The sequence below is a fragment of the Drosophila guanche genome, unplaced genomic scaffold (genome assembly GCF_900245975.1).
Source record: "Drosophila guanche unplaced genomic scaffold, DGUA_6, whole genome shotgun sequence".
In the NCBI taxonomy this organism is placed as follows: domain Eukaryota; kingdom Metazoa; phylum Arthropoda; class Insecta; order Diptera; family Drosophilidae; genus Drosophila; species Drosophila guanche.
The window spans coordinates 77882-97248 of record NW_022995775.1 but is presented as its reverse complement, the minus strand read 5'-3'; the positions used below and the strand labels follow the sequence as shown (position 1 = coordinate 97248).

Sequence of the window (19367 nt, the reverse complement as noted above, 5' to 3'; positions counted from 1 at the left end):
TGATCTGATAGATATAGAGTGTTCCTACGGAATGGCTTTTTTAGTTTTCTTGTATCTTTAAAATTGTGGCTGTGGGAGATTTTCGCTTTTAATTTTTTAAATACACTTGCATCAGTGTGAGCATACAGCAGTCTGGATGGAAAATTCGGTGGCTCTAGCTCTTATAATCGCTTAGTACTATCCGAAAAACAAGACGGACAGACGGACAGACGAGCTGACGGGACTGATAAAAAATATATACACTTTGTCGGGTCGGAAACACTTCCTTCTTTGTGTTAAATTTTTTCCGCACAATCACAATGTACCCTATCGACTCTTCGAGTACCGGGTATAAAAAGTTCAATGACATTCACAAAAGGAATTCCTTCAGGGAAATGGATGATAGCAACAAGTGGGAGGGAGGACTAATTTCAGGGGGAGTTCTGATTATGGTAAGCAACGGGGAAATGGCTAATTATATTTAGAGTTAAATCACAAATCAGTTGCATAAGTATAGTTTAAAATGTGCTCCACCCAAATGCCACCAAATGAAGGCTGCAAAAGTGGTAGAAAAGCCGCCGCTTTTGCTATGGCTGTGGCTGCGGTGCACACTTCATTTAATTTATGGCCCGCAGCAATTCGCTGTCGTGGAGGGGATCAGAGTGGAGAGGAGTGGAGTGAACCGAGTGCATGTGTGGCGTATTTGAGTTGGAGCAGCAATTTGTTTGGCTCAAAAAGGATACAGAGGAGCAGTGTCTGTGTGGGGCGATACATATGTATACATCGCTCAGCAGTAGATAGGAGGAAGAGTACGAGTAGGAGCTGCAGCCGCATTTGCAGTTGCTCCAGCTAAGCCACCATATTCTTCCCCATAGCTCATTACGATTGCGATCATCATCCTCATCAGTCGAGGCGTTTGTCAAATTGCTTAAATTCAAGCACACAGTTGGCTGTGCGGTGCAGAGCAGGGCAATCCTTTTTAGGAACGAGTCTTCCAGCAACATTTCGTGGGCTGTTAAATTGAAGCATAATTCCGCTTGAAGCACACACAAAGCTGCAGCCCCAGCTAATGTCCTCTATCTGTATCTGGAAGCTAGAGTCCTGGATGTGGCCCTGCTGCTGCTAGTACTACAAACAAATATGGCAAAAATACAGCGCATGTCGCAACCATATGAAAAAAGAAGCAAACGCGAACTTCAAAATTGTGTATTTATGCAAAAAGCGGAATTAAAAATATTTTCCCAGCCTTTCTTGACTGGCAACTGCGTCAAGTCAGTGCCTAGCGTGCCCCGCACTCGTTCGTCATCCCTATTTGGGTTGTAAAATGAAGAGGAGCGCAGTGCTAAAAAAACTCAAGGAACCAAACCCACTTTTTATGAAAGATATGAGGCTTAGAAATGGTCTGACGATAGTTTTATTTTTTTTTTTTGTCTATGGCAGAACTTTTTTTGAAGAATTTTTCAAATCTAATTTTTTTAAGACTTTTTAAGAAGCAGTTTTTTCATATTATTTAAGTATCTTAGATCTGGCTGTAAGTAACTTTGTTCATCTTAAAAGCTTATCGATGCAGCTAAAAAATTGACCCCAACACATTGTATTTTTAGCTTACCGTTTGGGACATATTAAGCTTTGAAATACAAAATTTGGATTTTTAGAAAGAAAAGATACTGGACGGTGTTAAGGTAGCCACAGCAAAATTTTTCATTCTGATTCAATCAAATCCCAATTCGGTAATCTGATAGATATAGTCATTCCCTACGGAATGGCTTTTTTATACCCGGTACTCGAAGAGTAAATAGGGTATATAGTGTTTGCGGGGAAAACTGGATGTACATATGTAAGGCACAGAAGTAAACGTTTCCGACCCTATAAAGTACATGTATGTAGTTGTCTTATAATTGGTTGATGGCAATGTGAACATTTATTAAGTAATGATGAACTTATATGAAGTTAAAGTAGCTCCAAGTTTACATTTGTTACATTAGGGTATTCTTAGTACTGCTTGAGTACGAGTGGCGACTTCGACTGATCTCTCCTTCTCGCTGTCGGTTCTCTCAGAGCCGATGGCCGCTCTTTGCAGACGACGACACGACAAAACTACTACCGCTTCGTGTTTCTCTCTTTCCTTAATTTCCTACATTCGGCTGTCCTGACGGACCATTCGCCTCGGATGGGTCCTGGGAAGTCCTATATGGTCCTTCGATATAACCAATCTTCTCGACTTCATACCTTCCATGATTGTTCACTTTAACTACCTTATACGGCCCTAGATATTTTCCTTTCAGTTTTAAGCCGGTTCCATACTGTGTCCGTTTGATAGCTACTAAATCATTCACCAAATACTGTGAGTCTTCTTTCCTGTTTAAATCAAACCCCCTTTTGTTTTCCTGCTGTACCCTTGCGATGTTCTCAACAACTTCCTTCCTAATCTCTTCGCGCTCTTTATCAAACTCTACGATCAGTGATTTCTCCATTATTTATTTTATATTCGGGTCAATGTGATACGTTAGTAACGACCTATCACCCTTGTCTATTGGCTGAAAATAACCTTCACGTTTTCCTGTCTTTTCGTTTACAATCATACACTCGACGCAACTACTTACTACACGAGATACTTTATCTTTCAATTTCGGAATATAATATGACTTTAGCCGGTACCTTAATTAGCTCCTTATCTGGATCGTTAGACAAAATCTGATTCTGAATATCATATTCCTCGTCCTCCACAGTACCCCTAATAGCTTTCACCCAGTCGTCGGTTAAATGGGCTTCTTTTTCCATATCTCTAACATCAATGCAACACTCCTTCTAAACTTTCATAATGCTTGACATGCAAATGCCTTTACTATCGTTAATCCATTCCACACAAGAGGACGATGCTACCTGATCCGATTTCTTTTCTTCGCCCTCGTCACAAACTCTACGAACAACTCTTGTTCCTGTCTTGGAAACTTGCATATCAACATGATCTAGGATAGTCTTTCCTAAAATGGCTTCAAAACCGATGTCCTCGTCTGCAATGACTTGAAACTTTACCTCCATTTCAATATCAGCCACTTTCACTGGGATCGAAAAGCTACCAAAAGTCACAACTTGACTATCTCCAATCCCTGTTAGACATTTCTCACGACCGATCAGTACAAGATTTCCGAATTTAAAGAATACCCCTCTACGAACTAAACACGAATCTGCTCCTGTGTTAATTAATCCTTGGAATACAAAATTATCATACTTTAATTCTAAACCTGATGGAGTGAAAACACCTGACGGCCTCACTACGACGTCTTTCTTTTGAATAATGTTTGTAATTATTCTGTCCGCTTGTTTATTTCTTGTTTATTCTTTTCTTGTCCGCTTTCGACCTTGACATTACAATTTACAGCACGGTGCCCTGGTTGGCCACATTTGAAAGAACAGAAATCATTCTTAGGGCAATCTTTCCTTAAATTCGATTCTTCTCCGCACTTAAAACATTTCTTAACCGTTTCTGATACTGATCCTTTCTCCGAACTTTCACTTTTGTTCCTCTCCGACCACTTATAGCTTAATGGCTTAGATCGGCCTCTTGCTTTCTGATATACTTCGATCTAAAATTTGAGTTCCTTTTCGTTTCTATCTTGGTACAGCATTGCCTTACTCGCCCTAGCGTCTGGGATACCATCCACAAAATATTCGATTAAACTCTCATCATCTAATTTTATTGGCTATCTCCATTAACGCATATAAAAAGTCATGCAACGACTCTGCTTTCTTCTGAAGATATTCTGAAGATACGGAAGATATTTTTACACGAAACTCCTCCTACAGAGCTGCCTTTAACGATGCAATCACGAACATCCCGCAAACACAAAACAAACGATTTTGCAGCACCAGCCAATAACTGTTTGGCATAAACGAATAGTTGTAATAGATTCCACTGAACAGTAACTGCGCATTCTTCTAATTCGTCTATTCATTGATTGATGTCGGGGTTATTAGAACCAGAAAAATGTGACACACTTATTCTTATTCTCTGTCGATAGCGTACCTGTTGGAACTGCTACGGTATCGTCAACTGCTGTTCTTACAGACTCATTCTCGGACACTTCTTCTTCGTTAACTTGAAAACCGAAATGCACCATTAGTCGTCCCGTCGTCTGCAACGCAAGCCCTTTTAGCTTCTCTCGCAACTCAGCGACTCTCAGCGTCATAATCTCTTCAATCAGAATCGTGATGATTTAAATACAAAATAAAAATATCTTAAATCTAAAAAAATTTAATGAAATCGAAATTAAGTAACTTATTACGGTTAACCAGTTAGTAATGTTCTATGTTAACACACTTTTAGATCGCATTTGCTGCCGTCTCTGTTAACAGTCGCTCCTCTGTTAACACTCACCCCAAACAACGATTGATTTACCCTTAACTCTTGCTTCCCCGCAAAACTTTCCAGAGGCCAAATTCGACGCATACACACAACCACATCCAGATCTCGCTTGTCTGCAGATGTCGTCCTCTATCGGTTGCTTTGCCTCGTATTCGCTGTTCGCCGTTAACTTCTGGTTCCTTCCCGTCTGTGCTTCTTCTCTCTGGAAGAGGCGCGCTCAGATGATCGTCTCCTTGCCGATTGCCCCTTCTTGTACCTGTAGCTTCTGTTTCTAGACAACACAACCAACTTTTTGGTTCTTGCTTTGCCTTCTGCCTTTTGCTCTTGTCGTTTTCTCTCGTCGCTTCTGCTCTCTCCGAAATAAACGCGCTCAGATTGTCGTCTCTGCGTCACTTGTCTCCTTGTAGCTCTAGCCTCTCAGACGCAATGCACAACAACAACAACGAAGATATTTGACTCTTGATGTGTTTGCTTTCTGCCGTCTCTCGCCGTTTTCCTTACTTCTGCTCTCTTTGGAACGAACGCACTCAGATTGTCGTCTCTGCGCCGCTTGTCTCCTTGTAGCTCTAGCCTCTCAGACGCTATGCACAACAACAACAACGAAGATTTTTGATTCTGTGTTTGCTGCCGTCTGCCGTTATGGGGACGCTTCTGTGCCCTTGAATATCTGCCAACGCTCCTGCGTCTTCTTCGACAACTGTTGTTTGGTGTCTTTCGCACGACGAGCCAGACTGCGATTTCCGCACAGCGATCGATCTCCAGTCCACGCACTCTTTTATTCGCCAAATACACATATTCTCTGAATACACACACAAACTCACAAATGTTGGTGTTTTAGTCTTGGGCTTTTCTCGGACGAGCCCCCAATTTGTAGGTGTCTTATAATTGCTTGATGGCAATGTGAACATTTATTAAGTAATGCTGAACTTATATGAAGTTAAAGTAGCTCTAAGTTTACATTTGTTAGGGTATTCTTAATTATGCGGGTTTACAAGATGATGATATATATTCTTGATCAGCATCAATAGAAGAGTCGATAGAGCCATGACTGTCGCCCAGACATAGACTCGGGTATTGATGCTGATCAAGATTATATATACTTTATGAGGTCGGAAACGTTTTCTTCTGTGCGTTTCATACATTCACTTTTGTGCATAAATACAATATACCCCAATTACTCTTCGAGTACCGGGTATAAAAAGTCGGTTTGGTTCCTTGAAGAAAAAAAAGTTCGGTTTTGTCGAATAGTGTAATTTAAAAATGGAAAGACCATGGATACGGCTCTCCTCAAAGATTGAGATACACTCACAAATGTATTTTAATTTTGAAAATCTGATTAATATGGGACAATGTTTCGTAATCTTGGCACCAAACAGCAAACCCTCAACCTCTGTCCATAGTCAGGTTACCCTTTTCTGCAGTGTATAATAAAGCACAAAATGCAAAAAAAGGAAAGTAAGGAAAATTGCAATTCATCAAATAAGTCGGGCAGTGGAGTGGACAGGGCCAAACAGTTTTTAGGATGGGTGTGGGGCGGGAGGGTTGGAATGACAACTGCAACGTCTGCAGCTTCTGACTTTATGATAAGAAAACAGGCGAACGCAGAGTGTAGCCGGAGAGCGAGCTGGCAGGCAGCGTAAAAGAGAAAGCCAAAGTCAGACAAAACACATAGAGAGAGGGACACAGAGTGAGATTAAGAGAGGTAGAGAAAGAGTGACGGAAAGAGACAGAGGCAGACATTTGCCAGATAGACGATCCATTCAAACAAAGTGCCGCTTGGCAAATTTATGCTTAAAATCGCAGTTGCATCGCAGTAGCAAGGAGGCAGTGGCAAGAGTTCTTGTTTTAACAACAGCTCCACTTTTTTGGGGGTGCAAGGGAAAAGGACTTAACTCTGGCTTGGTGTTTTTGGGCTAGTACAACGACTACTCACATTTCACACGCAACGGCAGCTGATTACTGACCGTTTCGCCCTCATCGTTGATGGCGCTACACGCATAATTCCCGGCGTAATGCTTCGTGATCTTCTGCAGGACCAAACTCTGATTGGAGCGTATGACACGGGCGGATGTATTGTGTTCCAGATGAATTCCCTGAGGATAAGAGATTATAAGAATTAGTTGTGGAAATATTAGTATTGTTATTTTAACATTTGGAAGGGTTATTCGAGGGAGAAGTTGTGCCAAAACCTGTTGCTCATACATCCCACAGAGTCATTACTATTAAGATGAAGAATCTTTCCATTTAGCTATGGAATTATTAACTCAATTTCATTAACTTTCCATTCCTTCCCCATCCCATCTGTCATAGTTATATCGATATATATCTCTCCGCGCCCTTGACCTGAAAATGCAACTTAAAATACTGCACTCATCTCGCAGAAGTCACTTGCATAGAACCACTAAGCAAACAACTTATAGAGACTGCAAATCGAGTAAAAACTGGCTGCCTAATCAGTATAGTGGATTGGCACACATGAAATTACGAAGCAGACTCGAAAATGAAAAACAAAACTTTGTTTTTGCGAGTCGCTTTGCGTTCAATGATCAACAAGATCACCAAGAGCCGAAGACACTGGGAGGCAATACATCATACTGATTAGGCAGCCAGTTTTAACACCATTTTACCACTCTATGAGTTGTTTGCTTAGTGATAAAACACAACGTGTAACAACTTTTATACCCTGTACTCAGTAGGACTTCTGTACCTTAGTGTTTTTTTTCTTTCAAAATTTTACATCTTACATTTTTATACCCGGTACTCGAAGAGTAAATAGGGTATATTGTATTTTTGGGGAATAACGGTTGTATGTAACGCACAGAAGGAAACGTTTCCGACCCCATAAAGTATATATATTCTTGATCAGCATCAATAGACGATTCGATAGAGCCATGTCTGTCTGTCCGTCTGTCCGTCTTGTTTGTCGGCTAGTTCTCAGAGACTATTAGTTAGAGCCACCAAATTTTGCATCCAGACTGCTGTATGCTCACACTGAAACCAGTGTATTCAAAAATGAGCCACGCCTCCTTCCGCCCCCGCAAAAGGGCGAAAACCTTCCAAATCTACAGTTTTTAAGATAAAATAAAACTAAAAACATTCCGTAGGAAATGGCCATATCTATCAGATCACCAAATTGGGATCCGATTGGATCATTATTATAGCCAGAATGAAGAAATTAATTTGCAGTGGCTAAACCCAATCTGTCCCTCAGTTTTTGTTGTTCTTTTTACATTCTCTCATTCACATTGCTTCTGCTTCACTCGGCTCCTGCCTCTGCCCTCCCTCTGGCGATGACTCTTCCGACTTTTAACCCACCCCGTCCCGCAGCTTATATTTGTTTTTTTTTTTTTTGCGTTCGGGCGCTGCCTCTGCCGCGAGTCTGCAGTGTGTGGGTCTACGGAAGGGCGGCGAGCTAACAGAGCGTGTTGGTGTGAGAAGTGTTGTAGATGTAGATGACAGATGAAGAAAAAATTTAAAATTTGACAAATAACCGCTAAGGTGCAGATGTAGTACTGAGTGCCAGTTATAAAAGTTGTGACGCGTAAAAAGCGCCTCACACGTCCCTTCTCGTTTCTATATATGTATGTGATCTATATCACTTCTCACGCCAACACGCTCTTTTAGTTTGCTGTCCTCCCTAAGAGCCGCACACTGCACGAAGTAGAGTGTGGAATGAGAGAATGTGCAAAATATAAATTAAATTCTTCATTCTGCCTATAACAATGATCCAATCTGATAATTTTTCAGTGATCTGATAGATATGGTCATTCCCTATGGCATTTTATTTTTGTTTTATCTTCAAAACTGTGGATACCGCAGATTTTCGCCCGTTATGTGGGCGGAAGGGGGCGGACGAATTTTTAAAATACACTTGTATTAGAGTAAGCATTATGCAGTCTGGAGGCAAGTTTGTCGGCTTTAGCTTTTATATTTTCTGAGAACTAGCCGACAAATAAGACGGACAGATATAGCCTCGCATATTGATGTTGATCAAGAATATATATACTTTATGAGGTCGGAAACGTTTTCTTCTGTGCCTTACATACTTCCACTTTTGTGCACAAAAGTTTACTCTTCGAGTACCGGGTATAAAAATAACGGATCACAAATAAAATCCGAAATCTATTCGGCAATCACTCAAGCTCAAATTTCAATTTGGCAAAATCCGCTAAACGCTTCCGAAAGGCAAAAATTCTCACAAAAAAAATGGCAGAATGGAGAGGCTTCCGGATGGAGCGGATGGGCATGGAGATGGTTGGGATTGGAGATGAGTGATTGCCAAGCGATTGGGGGGCTGCAGTTGAGCGTCGGCAAAATCCATGCCAAAAATGTTCTAAACTATTTCCACTCAAAATGGAACCACAGAACCCCCGAATCCACACCCTCGCAGTTCCCCACATTTCAGTGCACACACACACATATGACCCCAGTGGCCCCCAGTGCCCTGCAGTGGATCTGGCGTGAATTGAAATGAGCAAATGCAGCAGTAGAGGAATTGGCATCTGCCAATGAGACGGCTGGCTCAATGCATCATGACATCGGCGTCGGCGACTCCCCGAGCACAGCCACCTCAATACATACGCAGCTTGTCATGTTATTGACACTTAAACAGAAATGAATGGAAGAAGCCAGCCGAGTAGAAAACCGGGACCAGCCTGTAACGAGAGTACCAGAGATCCAGGCACAGGTTGCATTCGTCCTGCTACTGATTTTGGCTGGCTTTTCCAGTACTCGTACTCCGGGGGAGACTGAGACTGAGAATTGACGCAACGTACATTATGCAACCACAGTAGTTTCCGCCATTGAGGATTCGATTGTACGTGACACTCGAAGTAAACATCATCACCTTCCTTGATATCATCCGGTGTCAATGTTGAGCCCAGGCGCAGAGTGACCAAAGGTGGATCTGCAAAGATATACAGAAAGGGGGAGAGATAAGAAAGAGATGAATTAACTTTTAATTGACAAAATCTTGGGCAGAGGAAATCAATGTGGAAAATACGTCTTAAGTGAAAATTGTTGCAAATTAGCTAAGGGAACTTTTAAAAAAGATTTCCAATAACCATTGGCAGCACAAAATAGCAGCACAAATAGTATTATTTGGTTAGTGATTTTAGGCTATGCAAAAATAAAATTTTGTTAGTGTTGGAAGCGGCTTAATTTCCTTTCGGCTTAATATTATTCAAAACAAATTTCGTTGGTTTAGCTTTTTAAAGTGTTATTTTTATTATTATTATTAAATTATTCCAAATGCAATTGTCACAACAAATATCAAATAAAGATCTGTTGAGCTACTAGTCGTTTTCATTAGCTGTTGATTGTTTAATACAAGAGGGTTTGAGAGAGGGTTTGATGCAAGAAAATGTACAATTTATTTGCTAGCGATATTACGCGTATGTATTACTATGTGTAGATGTACCAATAATATGTATAAGTTATTGGATAGCTATATAAATCTTATATGTGGGTTCAGTAAGGTGTAGAGATTGTGTACGAATACCGCGGGCAATGGGCAACAGTTACTAATGCCGTGCCCTAATGCAAGCGAGAGCTACGGATCGAGAAAGCGATAGGGATGGTGAAAGAGAGGCGAGATTCACACCTACATAGACCGCGACTTGCATTCGCATAAATCTTACAACTTCAAGTGTCAGCGCGCATAGAGATGGAGCCTGAGCTAAGGCCAGAGCCAGCAATATAGACTGTCATGAGGCAAGCCGATTTAATAGTTTTTGCAAATATGAGCGATTTAGAGCAATAACAGGGACAAAGTGCAACATTAACCAAGAGTTATGGCGACATCGCCTTTACCATCGCTGAGGTCCTCAGGATGAGATGGAGGCGGAGGCTGAGGAGGCTTCGCCTCGACTTCGGCTTGGGCTTCGACCGCTGTTTGCCAACATGTGTTGCCGTTTAAGTCGTTTGAATTTGCTTAACGAGCCACAAACTTTGCGACAAACAGAAAGCAACAGCAGAAAATACCCAGAGACACGTAGACCGGAGACCAAAAACCAGAAGCCCGGAGACTCCGCCAAAGCCAATGGAAGAGGCACACAAACATGACAGCGAGAGCGAAAGGGATGAGGACTGGGGGCGGCGCACGTGCCAACCTTAATATTGTTGAGTTATTGGCGGCCAAAAACCAAACGTCGACAGCCAAGAGTTAGGCAACAAAGCGGGCCAAAACCCTCAAGCAAAAAAGCTCCCCGCCTAACCCTCCTTTCCATCCTGCAAAACTTTAGAATGGCCCGGAAAACTTTTGCACTCGCCTTTGGTCCGTCGTCCTTCTTCTTCGTGTCTTTGCATTTGGTCGGGCCGACAGACGCCCTAGCAATCAGGCAAAGTGTTTGAAGGTCTATGGAAAACTCTTTTCACTGGAAAAGTCGCGTCGCGTATTTCCGCACATATGTTGCCGGCCATTTTTGTGACTATCATTTACCGTTACGGCTACTGTTGTGGCGCTACCCATGCACTGCTTCATGCCACGTCCAGGTATAGATTTCGGAAGTGCTGAACGGCTCCTCACAATTTATATGCAAAAGAAAAAAGCTTTAACAGTTGGGCAAATATTGAACAGTGCTGCCTCCTTAAATTCGGGAATATCTTCATCAATTAAATTATTCACCAATATTTTATAATACTTTATAATCATTTAGTTACATATAATTTCGAAACTCAACTGAAACCGAACCACGAATAATAATCATCAGAGTTGGAAGGTATTTTTCTTAATTTTCCAGCACTATTTTGTAATTTTTAGCACATTTCAAAAAGACTTTTGACTCATTTAATAAGAGTAGCAAGCTGTGAAATTCCTCAAAAGGTAAGCCGAAAAAAAAACAAATTTGAGCCTCATTCAGGGCCTGACTATCGACCGATTCAGATCGGAAAAAAATAACTACAGAATAATTTATAAAATAAGAAATAAATTATTTTAAGAAATTTATGCCGATCATTACTTTGCCTGTAAGTGTTTGTTGTTGCGCAGTGCCGTGCCGTAAAATTCCTAGCCGTAATGTATATCTGGTTTAGCATTTTGTAGGGAACCGCACCAAACCAAAGACGTGAAAAATGCCACTAAAACTCTGCGTCGTTCCGAATGAGGGGAAGCGTGAGAGAAAGCGTCGTGCTAAAAAGGCGCAGCAGCAGAAGGCACCGATCAGCAGGCGGGACTTTCTGCGTATGGCTGAGGCGGATGCGTGCTCCATGTACGGCGGTCCTGGCGACCCTTCTCCTGTGTCGGAAAAGCCGCCAGCTGAGCGCTCCGAAATTCGGCCGATGAATTTTGAGTTGCATCTGAAGCCCAAAATGTCGGACGCGAAGGAGGTGGAATCGAAATCTGCGATAGAAACGAGCTGCCGCCGTTCATCTGGTGATTGTCGAGAGTTAAGTATTATGGCAGCAGTTCCGATTGTGGAACCATTCCAGGAACAAATTGTGGAACCCGGTGTGGAATCAATCGTGGAACTTGTTCAGCAAAAATTCTCCCAATGCGCAGATGTAGACAAGGCATTAATCGAGCCACCAGTATCGGATACTTTTGAATCAATTTGCGCAGAGTTCGATGAGCCTGCAATGAACTGGGAACTTCCGGCTATAGATGCGAATCTCGTGCAACCGACTGCACCCCAATGTGAGCTGCCCGCATCACAGTGTCACACACAATTTGATTCAATGCAACCCAGTAATACCGATCAACCAGTGCAATCATTGCACGATCTAATCGATTCTATATGCCCTGAAAAGTCGATTCAAACACTGCCCCCGATAGCAGCGCCAACTATTAATCAGGGATGGGACCATATGTATTCACGTCCCTCCAATCTAGCTGTGATTCCGCAGGAATTCTGTCAACAAATGCAATCTGAATCGGAGATGTTTTTTCCACCAGTTAAGCAGAGCAGGAACTCGATGGCTTCATGTGCATCCGTCCAACCCATGTCATCAGCAGACCATCAAAGCTGGGACTCCACAAATCATCTGCAGCATTGGGAACCGTTCTCCATGATGCCGCCTGTTGCACGTGACACTACGATTCCAGTTACCCCTGTAGCAGTGCCTATAAGCAGTGCCATAAACATGCTAAAAGCTTACCAAAGCTGGGACTTAGTGCCAATAAATCATATTTACAATGGGAAACAAGCGGAACATCCGATGAATATGCCACAATCAATTCAGAGGAAAATGCAGCAGGAAAATGGGAAAGGAGTCCCTCCATCTGTTCCAAAAGCGGCAGACAATCCACATTCCCCACAGATCTGTGATATAGGATTAAATAATGGCCCACCCACCGCTTCTACTCGTCCTGTTCTCATACCTGTCAGCCGTGTGACATTGGCACACCTCAGAACAAGCAATAAACCATCTCAAAACTCTAGCTCTTGGCTAGAAGAAATTATGGAAGATGTGGAAAATCCTGAGCCATCAACCACGGAACTCTTGATACAAGAAGTGCAGCCGGCAGCCAATCCTTCAACTTTTCATAACGCCAACACCAAGATCTTGAGCAATCATATTGAAAACACTTGTCACAGCACCGAAAAAATACAGAAAACTTGTGCGATGACATCAAACAATCCGATCAAAATGTCAATACTTGATCATGCCCATAACTCTGTGTACAAAAATCAAGTTAATACTGTGGCAGAGCCTACCTTTCATTTCACACCATCAGAACAGGCTATAAATATGAAAAAAGAACAAAAAGAAATCACAAGTTTGCAAAATCTTTCTCATAATTTGAACTCTGTTCCTGGTCAAAAAATGGCGCATGTTAGCACTCTCCAAGTGCCAATCAAAACGCCTGTGATCCGTGTGAGACCAGCAGACAATCCGATGGCTGAGTTAAAATCTATTCCCTCAACCCAGCTACCTCTTATTAACAATATGAAATCCAAAGTAAACGCATTGTATGTACCAAATGCTAACCAAAAAGGGTACCCATTAACTCAAAATCAAATTGATAATGTGGCCATGCAACATCCACCAACTGTGAATGTCCCAATGCCCATTATTCGACCAGCAGACCAGACCAGCAGACTTCCAATGGCAAAATTTGTCCCTAAAAAAAAGATTATAAATGTGTCAGCACCTATTGTACAAATGAAACCAGCAGGTCAATCCATAACTGTGCTAAAACAACCCATAACTGTGACTAAAATGCAAGCTCCTATCCTTAACTTTAACTCTGCATCCCAAAAACAGGTTATAACAGGGCACGCTGTGCCTATAGCCATGAAGTCTCCTATAGCCTGTATGAAACCTGAAGAAATCACAACCAATAAACTGACAGGTACGCAGAACTTAGACTCTGCCATCAAAATTCAGTTGGAAAATGGAGCAACGATCCACATACCGCAAGTACCAGTAGCAGCCAAATCTCGAGTACAGCAACCCATGACCATGCCACAGGTGTGTCAGCAGCCCATGACTATGCCACAGCCGTGTCAGCAGTTTCCCATGACGATCGTCAAATTACAGCGTAATCCTCCTGCAGGGGCCCAAGAGTTCCACGGAGACCAAAGGCCGAGGATGATCTATGTAAAGAGTGCCACTGGCCAGAATATACCCGTCTCCTTTCTGACAGGACCCGATGGTTTGATCACACAGGTAAAAAGGCTGCCACCGAATGAGGTGGCTCGAACAGTTGCGAATCGATTTCCGAATGGTCTGCCGCCGTTGGAGCCAATCAAGCGAAATATCTTTCCGGCGCCCAATACGTGTACGACGATGCACGGACCCGTGAACGGTGCAGGATACTTTTGCGGGGTCATGGCACCCGATCAGGCCGTAGAGGATGAGGAGGTGGACAACGAAGAGATTGGGGTGGCCGAAACCTTTGCCGAGTACTGGCCAACGAAGCTCGGGCAGGGCATGGCCCATCCAGATGCCGTCGTGGAGACGGCCACCCTGTCGTCGGTGGAGCTGCCGGACATCACCTACGACCTGTCGCTGCCAGTCCACTTCCAGGTCGCGGGCAGTCTGAGTGCCCTGCAGCTGGAGGCCGTCATCTATGCATGCCAGGCGCACGAGCGGATCCTGCCGAGTGGCGAGCGTGCCGGATTTCTGCTGGGCGACGGAGCTGGTGTGGGCAAGGGTCGGGCCATCGCTGGCATCATCTACAACAACTATTTGAAGGGTCGCAAGCGTTCGCTGTGGATATCCGTGTCGAATGACCTCAAGTTCGATGCGGAACGGGATCTCCAGGATATCGGAGCGGGCAGAAGGATCAAGGTGGTGTCGTTGAATAAATTAAAGTACTGCCGCATCGACTCTGAGGAGAATGGCCGCTTTCGCAAGGGCGTTATCTTCTGCACTTACACGGCACTGATTGGGGAATCCCTGACGGCCGCCTCTAAGTATCAGACGCGTCTGCGGCAGCTCGTCCAGTGGCTGGGCCACCACTTCCAGGGCGTCATCATCTTCGACGAATGCCACAAGGCCAAGAATCTGACGATAGGCCATGCGGGCAAGTCCACTAAGACGGGCACCACAGTCCTCGAGCTGCAAAAGCTACTGCCCCTCGCCCGTGTGGTCTACGCCTCGGCCACAGGCGCCAGTGAGCCCAAGAATATGGCCTACATGACACGGCTGGGGCTGTGGGGTGCTGGCACCGCCTACGCAGAATTCGTGGACTTTGTGTATGCGGTGGAGAGACGCGGCATTGGCGCCATGGAACTGGTGGCCATGGACATGAAGCTTCGCGGGACCTACATTGCCCGCCAGCTGAGCTTCAAGGATGTGACCTTTCACATCCAGGAGGTCAACATGCAGACGTCCTTCACGAATGTCTACAACCAGGCAGCGGAATTGTGGGCAGACATTAGCAAGAAGTTCACCAGAGCCTGCCAGCTGATGAACGTGGACAATCGGCTGCAGAAGATCATCACTTGCCAGTTCTGGTGCGCACATCAGCGCTTCTTCCGCAACCTGTGCATCGCTTCCAAGGTCAATACAGTCGTCAAGATGACCCGACATGCAGTACGGCACGGTAAGGCTGTGGTCATTGGCCTCCAGTCCACGGGAGAGTCGCGTACGCTGGAAAATCTGGAGCGGAATAATGGCAAGCTCACGTCCTTTGTGTCCACCTCGACGATGATCATTCAGTCGTTTGTGGAGAAACACTTTCCAGCTCCCCGGCGCGAGCCTTTCATCGAGCTGCTCAGCACTGGGGAATTTGTGCCGGAAACGCGCAGCCACCCGCCGCGTACCAAGAAGCCACGCCCCACGAATATCGACTGGATGGAGGATGTGGATGGTGGAGACTCCGAGGAGAGCGACATAGAAATCTTACAAGAGCGCTGGCCCCCCCTACCCGAAGAGTCAGCGACGGGGAATGGACGGAAGCGACGTGGCAGGCCACCAAGGACCGACAAGGGTGAGTCTTTTACTTGTAGCTTTTATTGTTAATCTTCTGTGGTATCTTCTGTGGTGTCTCTAGCGGAACGACTGACTATGCAGGATCGTATTCTGATGCACTTGCATGGGAATATGCTGGCTGCCAGGCAGCCAGAAGCCTCGGACGTCGATCCGTGCGAGCCACAGCAGCCGAAGATCACAGAACGCGACGTGACCCGGTGCATCCTGATGAAGGAGAAGCTTCTGGCGCGAGTGGAGGAGCTGGGCCGCCTCCTGCCACCCAATACGCTGGACAAACTCATCTCGAAGCTGGGCGGCACCAGCAAAGTGGCGGAGATGACGGGCCGCCGGGGACGGGTCGTACGCCTGGGACGCAACGACTTTCGGTACGAGTCGCGCGTGGAGGCGGACATCTCGATGGATCTGGTGAACTACAGGGAGAAGCAGCGATTCATGGAGGGCGAAAAGTATGTGGCCATCATCTCGGAGGCCGCCTCCAGTGGCATCTCGCTGCAGAGCGACAAGAGAGTGTTGAATCAGCGCCGCCGCCTGCACATCACGCTGGAGCTGCCGTGGAGCGCAGACCGTGCCATTCAGCAGTTCGGGCGCACCCATCGCTCCAATCAGGTTAACTCCCCGGAGTATGTGTTTGTCATCACGAATCTCGCGGGGGAGCGACGCTTTGCCTCCACCGTGGCCAAGCGGTTGGAGAGCCTCGGAGCCCTGACCCAAGGCGATCGTCGGGCCACCGATGCCCGGGATCTGTCGCAGTTCAATATCGACAACTCCATCGGGAGACACACGCTCGAGCATGTGATGCAGCAGATGACTGGAGATAGGCCGCTGACCACGAAGCACATTCCCGACTCCTTCGTGGGAAACTTCCACGAAGACTGTGCCACGGCGCTGGCCGGCGTGGGGCTGCTCAGCATGCGGCAGGACAACGACCGCAAGATCTTCACCATGGAGAAGGACTGCAACAACATCACAAAGTTCCTAAATCGCATCCTCGGCTGCCGCGTGGAGATCCAGAATGCCATCTTCAAGTTCTTTCTGGGCAACATGTACTCGCTGATCACCCAAATGAAGCGCACTGGTCGCTACGACCTCGGTATACTCGATCTGGATGCCCACGGGGCAAGTGTGACGTCCTTGAAGCTGATGCGCTTCACGAGGGAACATGCCACGGGCACAGCAGCCACAGAACTGCACACGGTGAAGGTGGAACGTGGCATGTCCTTTGAGCAAGCGTTAGCCAAGTAAAGGAAAAATACTCTACACATTATCAAGTCCATCAGGTAATTCTAATTCCCTCTCTCCTTGCAGATACCGCAGGGAGGCCAAAGACTCGAACGAAGGATTTTACATCCTCAAGCAAAAGAGACGCAACAAAAACACTGCAGTCCTGTGCCTCAATGGACAAAGCCCTTCTCCTTTGGTGACACGCAAAGAATCCTCCACGCCGAGTCCCGTCTATCTGCAGCTGTACCGCCCGAATACTGGACCCCAAGTAAAGATTGAGAACCTCGCCTCCATTTCTCTACGCTATGTGCTGGTGAGTCCGGAGGAGGCACAAGAATACTGGCAGCACCAGTACGACGTCTGCCTCGACAAATGCTCCCATGTGTTCTGGAGACGCCTCTGCCCCAATCCCAACAGCTGCGAGGTGGGTCTGCGCGTGCGCACCTACCACGTGCTATCCGGCCTGATGCTGCCCATTTGGGGACGCATTGAGAAGATCATTGAACGGAATGGCCGCAAGATTCAGATCATACGCGTCAAGACGGATGTCAACAAGAAGATTGTGGGCACAGTGGTGCCCACAAGTGTCTACAATGAGCTGGTTAAGGATTTGTCAGCGGATTCAATGGTTTCGAGCAATCAGTAAAGGGTGCCAGAGAAGGGAGGTATAGATCTGTTTGCCATTCTGGCTGGGTTATTTTGTAGTACAATAAAATATCAAAGAATTTAAATATTCTGCACTCGAAAGATGGACTTCGACCTTTCGCATTACTTTCCTTTGAGAAGCTTGGCAACCATTCAAATGGTAAGCCATTCTCTATTATCCATTGGCCGTTCTTTATGCTGCTGTTTTGGGCACTTTAAGAATAACTCAAATTGTGGCATTAAGTGTTGGGGAATAAATATATCGCGTTGGCTTTCGCTTCTTGGAAATGCCAGGCACGCGCACACAAGCAACAGCAGGAGCAACAGCCATAAACAACGGCAACAAAGGACACTTTACAGGCTCTGTGTGTGTGTGTGTGTGTGTGTGTCTGGGTGCTGGCGGTAGCAAAGAATGTCATATGTATGGATGGGGGTGGGTCTGCACTCGCCAGTGGGGGAATGGAAATCTCTACAGCGTCTGTGATTGCATTGCATGTTTTTGTCTTGTTTCCATTTGCCAGGAGACCAACTAAGAAGGGAGAAGGACTCGTACGAGCGACTCTCAGTCACCCTCACCGACTCTCTCCACACACGGTCTCTGCTACATTATAAATTTTAAAACGCACACTCACATTGGAGATATAAACAACATTATACAATGGCAGTTGTTCGGTGCAAAGTACTAGCAGTAAAAGTCGGACAGAGGCAAGTGTGGGAAGAGACAGGATGGGGAGCTACTGCTGTAGAAGTAGGAGTACGATTACGAGTACTACGCATCGTATACCGTCTCGTATCCTACATACACATCTACGAATAAAGTATTTGCTAAATGGCCTTGGCAAATGTCGTGCCTAAGGAGCCAGAACAGAACGTTGTTATTCGGTGGCATAATAACTCACGCGTGATGCAGATTTCACATGTTGCAGCACCAAGACATCACCATTCGTTTATTCGCTTAAATGAAAGTTAACTGCAGGATACAAAGTCATATATGACATTTCTGGGAGGGGAGGAACAATGGCCTGAAGGATATTATTGTCAACATTTTGCGGAGGAAACGGAGGTTTTGTGCCTGAAAAATTACACAATGTGAAGGGATATAACCGAAAGGAGAAGTATAAATCAGTGATTAGCTATCATTTGTCTTGATTGCAAGCTAAAAAAGAACTAGCAGTGGGTTTTGGTAAAAAGAAAATCCAATGGTAAAGCTACCTATTATTGTGAAATTTTATATACAACGAGGAGCGACGTGTGATACGCTTCTTACGCGTCACAACTTTTATACCCGGCACTCAGTACTACATCTGCACCTTAGCGGTGTTTTGTCAAATTTTAAATTTTTTCTTCATCTGTCATCTAGATCTACATCACTTCTCACACCAACACGCTCCGTTAGCTCGACGCCATTCCTTAGACCCACACACTGCAGACTCGAGGCAGAGGCAGAGGCACCGTCCCCACAACAAAAAAAACCCACGGGGTGGGTTAAGAGTCGGTACAGGCATCGGCTGGGGGAGGGCAGAGGCACAGGCCGAGTGAAGCAGAAGCAGTGTGAATGGGAGAATGTAAAAAGAACAACAAAAGCTGCGGGACAGGGTAGTTTTAGCCACTGGAAATTAATTTGTCCATTGTGGCTATAATAATAATCCAATCGGATCCCAATTTGGTGATAGATATGGCCATTTCATACGGAATGGCGTTTTTAGTTTTCTTTTATCTTCAAAATTGTAGATTTGGGAGGTTTTCGCCCTTTTGCGGTGGCGGAAGGGGGCGTGGC

General features: G+C 45.1%; 2 protein-coding genes across 4 annotated transcripts in view; one reads left to right on the top strand and one right to left on the bottom strand.

The window, feature by feature from the left end:
- LOC117591343 (neural cell adhesion molecule 2) overlaps positions 1 to 19367 on the bottom strand; it is a 103509-nt gene that overhangs the window by 15854 nt on the left and 68288 nt on the right. For all 3 annotated transcript variants that reach the window (XM_034284568.1, XM_034284570.1, XM_034284569.1), the window contains 2 exons: positions 9121 to 9251; positions 6279 to 6438 (listed from right to left, as the gene is read on the bottom strand). In XM_034284568.1, the coding sequence (XP_034140459.1) occupies positions 6279 to 6438; positions 9121 to 9251 (291 nt within the window). The remainder of the gene's footprint in view (positions 1 to 6278; positions 6439 to 9120; positions 9252 to 19367) is intronic.
- LOC117591342 (protein strawberry notch homolog 1) lies at positions 11244 to 17640 on the top strand. Its single transcript, XM_034284567.1, has 4 exons — positions 11244 to 11311; positions 11378 to 15722; positions 15786 to 16962; positions 17030 to 17640. The coding sequence occupies exons 2-4, from the start codon at positions 11417 to 11419 to the stop codon at positions 17589 to 17591; spliced, it is 6045 nt and encodes a 2014-aa protein (XP_034140458.1). The 5' UTR covers positions 11244 to 11311; positions 11378 to 11416; the 3' UTR covers positions 17592 to 17640.

Bases quoted from the DNA above. Each gene is read 5' to 3' on its own strand.
- LOC117591342 (XM_034284567.1), top strand. From the start codon at position 11,417: ATGCCACTAAAACTCTGCGTCGTTCCGAATGAGGGGAAGCGTGAGAGA. The intron at 15,723-15,785 runs GTGAGTCTTTTA...TGGTGTCTCTAG, and splicing joins GCCACCAAGGACCGACAAGG to CGGAACGACTGACTATGCAG. The intron at 16,963-17,029 runs GTAAAGGAAAAA...CTCTCCTTGCAG, and splicing joins TTTGAGCAAGCGTTAGCCAA to ATACCGCAGGGAGGCCAAAG.